At 42.2% G+C, this 8,494-nt stretch overlaps 1 protein-coding gene across 1 annotated transcript in view; it reads right to left on the reverse strand.

Annotated features, from left to right (window-relative positions):
• Positions 1–8,080, reverse strand: part of CycY (cyclin Y) — a 52,307-nt gene extending 44,227 nt beyond the window's left edge. The window contains exons 1-4 of the mRNA XM_037427157.2: positions 7,905–8,080; positions 7,105–7,276; positions 6,034–6,108; positions 5,892–5,923 (exon numbers count right to left, since the gene is read on the reverse strand). Of these exons, the coding sequence (XP_037283054.1) occupies positions 5,892–5,923; positions 6,034–6,108; positions 7,105–7,234 (237 nt within the window). The 5' untranslated portion in view covers positions 7,235–7,276; positions 7,905–8,080. The remainder of the gene's footprint in view (positions 1–5,891; positions 5,924–6,033; positions 6,109–7,104; positions 7,277–7,904) is intronic.
• Positions 8,081–8,494: the final 414 nt, after the last annotated feature.

Below are 8,494 nucleotides of genomic sequence, written 5' to 3' on the forward strand. Positions count from 1 at the left end.
ATGGTGTCACTGCGACTCTGGACAGACAGCGCCATCTTTGGTAGAAAAGTATAAATCGGATATGTACATCGCGCGTTTTCCCTTCCCGCCAACGTGGTGCCGCTCGCGTACATGCTCGTGCAAAAAGCGCGCAGTGCGTTTGAGTGACCTCACAATGTACTGCCTGTAGTATGGCTTCATAAATATCTCTGAGCTGAGAAACGAATCTACCAGAATGAGTAAAGCGTGTTAGTCACATTTATGATGTGGAGCAGACGACAAAAGACGAGGATGCTCAAGTCACTGCAAAGTGCTCTTCTCAGATCTATGACAATACCGTGTATAATGTATGCCTCGAGGTCTCATTCTGTTGACATGAATTCGCATAATCTATCGATGCGCTGCGTTGACATTTATGAAAACCATATAATTGTCGTTTTGATGTGCTATCTAATAGCAGCATACGTGTACTGTCATATGCAAACATTTGTGGCGTACTAAAAAATAATGACTAAAGTTATACGGCCAGGGCATTAAAAATGTCAGAGAATTTTTCGAGTCATGTCCTTCGTGCCGCAGCAGCATGACCCGCTGACTTCGCCGCGAAACAGCAAGCTGAGCACTACAGCGTGTCAAGTTGAAGTGCTTGCCTCGTTTTTTCTGGCTCTCGTGTCATGATTGCTCTATCTTTCACAAACGATGCTGTGACTTGCTGGGGTACTGATACAGCTTTACACGTGGTGAGCATGCCTTGGTGTTGTCTGCATTGTTCTGGCAGCCCACAACAAAACAATACTTCGGACCTGGCCGCTGCTTCTGTGGGGCCGCTTCTTCCATTGCGGAGAGGCAGCTTCGCACAGCGAGCGTCTCAATTTAGTGCGCCACGCTGACGGCTTGGCGCCGAAGTTCTGCACCGACTGCAGAACGCGTTCCGCGCATGTCGCACGTAATCCCGTTTCGGTGGAACACACCGACTCGCCTGTACCCTCTTCCGCGCCTATCCTCAAGTTTTCCGGAGCTCACCGCCAGAGCCAGGCGGGGCGTTGTCGTCACTTCACAAACTTTAGCTTCGGTTCCCTATATAGAAAATTACCTAGACTGAGACATTTGCGACCCGCTGATGTTACTTCTGTCTACTATAACTGCAAAAGCACGGCGCTTCAGAGCGTCCACCATTGCATGTTCGGCATCTGCAGCTATTTCTCCGATGACAGCTGGTGTTTTAGAATCAACATATTTGCACAGCGCAAGACTACGAGTAGTTACGACGCAACTTCAGAAGAAGAGACAAGGACTGAAAGAGCGCTGACTTCAACTGATGTTAGTTGGTGATTGATTCTTAATCACCAACTAGCCCAAGCATCTGTCTTATCATGGTGTCTTAGTACGTCCACACCTGTACCACTTCCTGCCCTCAAGCTTGAGGAACACTTTTCGAAACAACGGTGCTGTGTTATCACTAACGTTTAGCGGCCAATTGTTTTCCACAAGGTATCTCGTGAATAGGCATTCACCACGGATCGCACTGCCTTGATTGAATGATTTGTGGGGTTTAACGTCCCAAAACCACCATATGATGGATCGCACTGCCTTGACAGAGGAGCTTCCAATGTTGCCCTGCAACAATGCCGGCAGTCAGACCACATTTAAGACAGACATGACATCAGACAGACTAAATTTAATGCTTCTGCAAATATCAAAGCCAGAAAACTCAGAATGCTTGTGCCTTATGGACAAAGCAAAAAAAAACAATGGGCAAAAGGACATGTCTTCCCATACACGAAAAAGTGAGATAAAAGCTGTAAGGAATAAATAGACTGTTTCTTGGAAAAAACTCAACAACTCCAAATATCTGCACTCTAAAAACTTTTACTGAAATAGGATCAAACCATATTTCATACTAGCTTGTCTCTTCGTGAAAAATAAATGCAGGTTTTGCAAAATTTAATCAATGCTACAAACCCAGCATGAGCGAATGGTCAAGATATATCGTGTAAGCAATATAAATATAAATGTATGCTTTTTTGCTGTGTAATAAATGCAAAAATTGCCCTTAGGATATATTTAGTGCTGTGCTATCTTTCAGTTATAGGAGTACTAACACAAATCTTAAATCATTTAAGATTGTTGTTATAAATAAGAACATTGGTTCTGAGAACCCTAAACGAGTACTGTGATGCCTGGGAATGCAGCACATATAATTTTAATACTGCTACTTTAGAAAGTCACTTTCCGTTTCCATATCGAGAGGGTGGGTTCTCCATGACGTGCCATGGCAGTGTGATATCACAGGGAGAGAGCAATTCGCAAAGTATTAGCAGCAGATCTGCCATCCCCTCGTGGTACAAGTGAACCATTAGTGCATCAATCCCAGCAGGGATTTCCGAAATGCAGGCTGCTTGCAAGACTCAGAGTTTGCAAATTCAAAGAACTGAATTGATTTATCAGGATAACACGGTGGGGCTGGCTTGCTGATGCTCAGCGACAAAAACTTAAAGATCAAAGAAAATATATTTGATACACGTTGGCATACACTGGTGTGTGGAGGGTGTTAGCACTGAATACCAAGAAAACAAAAAGTGCCTTTTGGGATGTGACAAAATCATGTCACTACTTTGTTAAAAAAGAGCCATTGCATCTTTAGTAGCTCCCTAAGTACATAAACGACCCATCACGTTTCCCACAAGATGAATAGGTGTCAAAGCTGCACTAATGAACTAGGAAGCAAATCAACACAGTGCTGACACTGCTTAGCATTCTAAATAGCAGCTGTGATGTCAAAAGGGCACCTACACAATTAAGGAACCAAACCCTTAGCCAATTATTCACGTCTTCTCGTCTTCATTTAGGTTGCACTGAATTCATCAGAGTATGTACCAACTCGTCCAAGTCAAGGTGTCATTAGAACTGATTAGTTTAGTTTGTTTTTCATCCAACTGCAAAAACATATGACAGGAAGTGATAAAACAGGGTAACAGACGAAAATGGAAAGCCTCAAAAGTCTGGAAAAGAACACAAATGTGTTCATAATGTGCACGACAAGTTACACACCTTGTCCCAGGTACCTCATCCCAGTGCCAGGTAGAACAAGGTACCTGACAAGGTACCCAGTAGGCCAAGAATGGCCAATTATTCATGTTTCCTCATCTTCATTTTAAGTTGCACTGCATTCGTCAGAGTATGTGCCAACTCACCCAAGTCAAAGTGTTATTCATTCATTTTTTTTTTTTTCATTTTTCATTTATTGATACTGTCAGCCCTTTTGTAGGGGCTATTATAGCAGTGGAAAGAAATCATATTTAAACAGAAATGTGCATAAGAGAAATACGACAAAACATTTGTTACATAACACATATCCTTCATGGCAAGAATCGATATTCAGATAATAAAGGTATTATAATTGCAAGCTCCTCAGTAAAACAAGGAAAGCAAGTACCACTGCTGAAACATATATTATACAAGTTATCAAAACACATAATAAAAACCATAGTTTAATTACAAGGGACATAATTTACACAAGTTATCTCAATTTTTAATGCATGAAATCAGAAAGCACTATGGAGCTTATGCCTTCTAAAAACTCAGTATGGGATTTAGTTTTCACAAAAGGATCTGGCAACAAATTCCACTGTTGAATTGTTCTAGGAAAGAAACTGTACCTGAAACAATCGTTATAAGCTATGAGAGGCGGTATGTACATACTGTGTCAGAGTCTTGATGTTTCCTGTGTTTTAATCTCGAAGTACTTAGCGTAGCTTATTTTAACGTGATTATGAATTATTAGAAAAAGGAATTTTAGCCTTTCAAATTCGGTTCATTCTTGAAGTGGTGAAAGCTCTGCAAGTTTATATTAATCAGTACATGAATGAAAACGGCAGTACTTATGAAATATAAACCTAGAACTAAGGCACTGTATTTTCTCACGAGGGATTCTGCTCATTTAAATATATGTGTACAAAAAAAGAGAGCGTTTGCTGTTCGAACTCTCGTTCGAGTTTTCTGGAAAGTCCTCAGCTTTGGGTTGACAAGCGTCACAGCTCCCACTTTCACTAAGAGTTTCCTCTTCGAAAATAATGCTGGATTTCGACATCACCAATATAAAAAGGTATACAACCCAAAAACATAACTCCTAAAGCTAGACTATGGTCCCAGAAAACTCACTTTACACGTGCTATAGACACCTAACGAGCCATTACCTAATAATTGTACAATAAAACATGCAAGAGCTACTTGACAATCATCGTAAGAGTTAAATTCTATGCAAGCTCTCCTGAGGTAGTTAGGGTCAGATACCCCAAGACCATAAAACTTCTACGAGCAACGCATACTGTCGAGCAATACTCTGCAACTTACTTTGGAGCTTCAATGTCAGCTGTAAACTGCAGGCATTAATGGTAATCTTTCACTATTTTACCATTATTAACAGTTCAAAACTTTCAACAAAAATTTTCATAAACAGTTCATGATTTAAGATTAAGAGCTACCTAGAAATTTGCAATGTTCAATGAACAAAAAGCTATTATTAAAAACAGCAACTTTTGGTCCCATTTTAACTTGAAACTCAGTGTACAGTCTGTTTCACACTTAAGGGAAATCTCGGAGCGCAAGGCGTCACGATGCGTCCAGCACTGCAGTCGTGCGCCAGCAGTAGCTCACGCATGTGCTAACGCTTGAGGAGTCCCATTTTAACTTGAAACTCAGTGTACAGTCTGTTTCACACTTAAGAAAAATCTCGGAGCGCATGGCGTCACAATGCGGCCAGCACTGCAGTCGTGCGCCAGCAGTAGCTCACACATGTGCTAACGCTTGAGGAGCGTGGTGATGAACCGCCTCGTCCATGACAGCGGTGCGCACTGGCCACATTTTCAGACAGCCTGCTGTTTCATCGTTGCTGTGGGAACCAGAGTGATATTCTGTACTTAACGTTGTGCAACGCCAACTTATCAGCAATGCCAACCTATGAGAAACAGTATTTGACAGCATAAGTTGTTTGCTCTTTCAAAATGTCGTGGTTTTGAGTGCATTAACGCATATTTCTATGTGTGTGGCCTGCAGTACGCTGCGACAAAGAATACCTTAATGAGCACATATTGTGCGTGGTATTTATTTCACTCTAAAGAAAAACAAAGCAATCTACAGTGACTGCCGTGCAGCTATGTGGGTTCAACACAATGAAACAAACGAGAAAGAAATCGGGAATGCTATAGGCTAAGATAAAGACTTGAACGTGCTTCTTCTCATTGGCATTTCATTACATGAGGCAGCACAGCTTCTTCTCGTTGGCATTTCATTACATGAGCCAGCACTCATTCGCTGGCGCGGAAATGAATGCGTGAAGTTTCAAACTTCAGCTAATACCTCGTAATATCCGCAGCGGCAGCAATAACGCTGCTCATTTTGGATGGAAGTGAGGCATTCAGTGACGCGATGAGCGGTATCGGCCCAGTTCCTGGCAGTAACGATGAAATTCCCCCGCTGCCCGACAACGCGAGAAGCGCGCGCCGCCGCATCCGACGAGTCGGTTCAACCATTGAACATAGCACCTCTCAAGCATCTGCACGCGTACGAACTACTGCCGGCGTGCAGCTGTTGTGCTGGCCACACCATGGCCGCATCGAGATGGCACGTGTTACGAGAATTACCCTAAGTGTGCAACAGACTGTACAAACTACATTTACTTCAACATGTACCGTTACAACAAGCATATCTTAGCAGAACTGCACTACATCAAAAAAAAAAAAAAAAAAAGTTTAGAAAGATAGTGAACCAGCATCCTCTTTGCTGAAATCCCAGCAGAGAGCAACCTGACACTAAGAAATGACACTGTAGTAATTAGTTTATTGGTGTTAAAAACATGTTGAGCAAGCAAATTAGAAGTAGATAAACAATAATGTTCTTCCTAGTATACATACGTCAATTTGACTTCGCCTCTTCTCCTTGCGATCTAAAAAAAGAAAGACAGGCACAGAAAATTATACAAAAGGTTAGACAACTCACAATACAAGCACACCCAAAGCAATTTCTTAGAAAAAAAAAAAGTGATGGTATTCATACTTCTGACATCACTTTTTGATCGTTGCATAAAAAGTGGGCCAGCTGTCGGGTGCGTTGAGGGGTCCTGATCGAAATCTGAAAAAAAAAGAGAGAGAGAGAACTTGTACACAGTGTGCATGCCAAACAAACTTGCAAGGAAAAAATCACAGCTAACAACTAACTGCTATACACAATTTAGGTGGACATCAAGCACCCTAAGCTACAATAAAATAACATTTGAAGGGCCATGTGAAGCAGTGCTACAGTAATATATTTAAATATCGATTCAAATATTCTCCTTAAAAGTACGAGCAACTAACATGGTACAGTACCTTAAACATTCAAACTTTATCAGACAAGTTTACCACAAACTTCAACGCTCAAAATGCCTTAAAGGCAGTAAAACAAGCTTTGAACCTATGCCAAAGCTATGATGCCTTGTATGCAACAAACAGGCTAGTTCCAGCATGCCTACAAGAGAGATTTCGACCCCTCAATATGCGATTTTCCTGCTATGTCACTCGTGGACACCACCTACCCAGGTGGGGTCCAACCACCCCCTCGCACTATTACATCTGCCAAACCCGATTCCAAGATCTCATACGAATGCCAGCTTAAAACCACCAACACTGTGACATCGTGATCATAACTCTAATGCACAGCTGCCACACAGTGCCTCAATGAACTAAAAATACATGCACCACTCTGACCCACAAACACCTCTGACACAACACTTCAACGCCAAAAAGACCGGTGCATCTACAATTTGCAACTGATACTGGTGGACACACACACACACACACACACACACACACACACACACACACACACACACACACACACACACACACACACACACACACACAAGCACAATAAAAAAACATTCAAACTAGCACCTACAATCTTCTAAGCAACCTGAAGCAAGTTATCCTCAGCTGTTACTGTCAACTTTTCAATTACTCAGACCTTTGTCCATAATGAAGCAGTCATACCCACCTATAATTTTCGCTGCAGTTCTTTCAGTCTTCCCATGATATCAACGATACATATTCCACACCTGCTACATATTCAATATGTAGCAGGTCTGCTTACCTTCTGGTTCCCTTTCACTAATGTGCTGCAGATTTGAGGCACTCTCCTCGGAGTGAGGTGGGTCGGCACTGTCCTTCTTACGGTGGGGCCTGGGGCTCGGCGCAGAACAGCACGAGAGGCTCCCGCCCATTTTTCATCACGCTCTTCAGTAAACACTGGCAACATGGCATCCCTGCACGGCACCAACCGCTCTAAACACTCGTGCATAAATGCATCATGGTTAATCAACGTTTATACAAATGTAAGGCAACAATTTGTCAACAACGCCTCTGATTTTATAAAGCACCGACAATACTCGCGTAGTACGAAGTATCACTGCTTCCCCTGCAAATAAACAGCATCCATCCACCGTAGTTTCATAAGTGCACATACACAATAGTGGGACCGCTGTTTTCTAAGATAAAACATTCGGCCCTGCTAAGATTCATTAACTCACTGCGCACGGCCGATAGGCATACACACTTATCATCAGATACGCCTGACGAAAATACACAGCATTAAAGGTGCAAAGCGAGTTCCGCGTGGTGCACAGAGCTTGCAGGTCATTCATTGATTGTAGCTAGCCGGTATAAACAAATAGTGACAATGAAATGACACCTGTTTTAGTGCTGCATTTATCAGAAAGTTACCACTTTAGCAGGCAAGAATACAACACGATGCGACACATTATGCGTGACTTATTGTACTTAAGGAAGCAGACCTTAGCAGCCAACAGGAAAGTACGAAATCCGATGGATCTTATTCTATTGATGCATGCCGGGCCTTGGTAATTTTCTAGCACTGTACGCGACAATACTCACCCTTGAGAACGGAGGACAGCTTGATATGTAAAGCGACATAATCATCGTCGCCCTCAAATTAGTAACGTCAAGAACAGCATATTAATATTCCTATTTCATGCACACTTCTATGTTTCCATAATGAAGGCCGGAAAGAGCTTAGGCTTAAACTCGCCAGGTCTGTAGCGATAGAGGGCGTTGAACACTTGTGGTTGAGCATGTTCCTCTAACTTGGCAACGCTTTTTCTGTTCACATGCCTGCTGCGTGAGAATGAAAACAGCTGCAACTGCTTTCTCTCTTTCATTTTTAATTAGTGTTAATTTTTAGCGCCACTTGTGGCAAACGATTCAACAACTTGACATTTTGCATGATTAAGGTCTTAGCTTCCTAGATTTTTATTGCCTGCCGGATCAGCGCGAAATGCCGGTTATCTATGGCAGCGCTGCCTACGTAGGAGTAAGGGTCTTTGTACTTGGCCTTTGAGATTGGCAAATTTAGCGTTTGCTACTAACTTCAGAGGATATGTCTTGTAATAAAAAAGCTGCCCGTTAAATAACGGCGTCACATACGTAGAGTTATTAATATTACTTTTGTGCTTTTTTTAAATTTT

Source organism: Rhipicephalus microplus, chromosome X (genome assembly GCF_043290135.1).
Source record: "Rhipicephalus microplus isolate Deutch F79 chromosome X, USDA_Rmic, whole genome shotgun sequence".
NCBI lineage: Eukaryota > Metazoa > Arthropoda > Arachnida > Ixodida > Ixodidae > Rhipicephalus > Rhipicephalus microplus.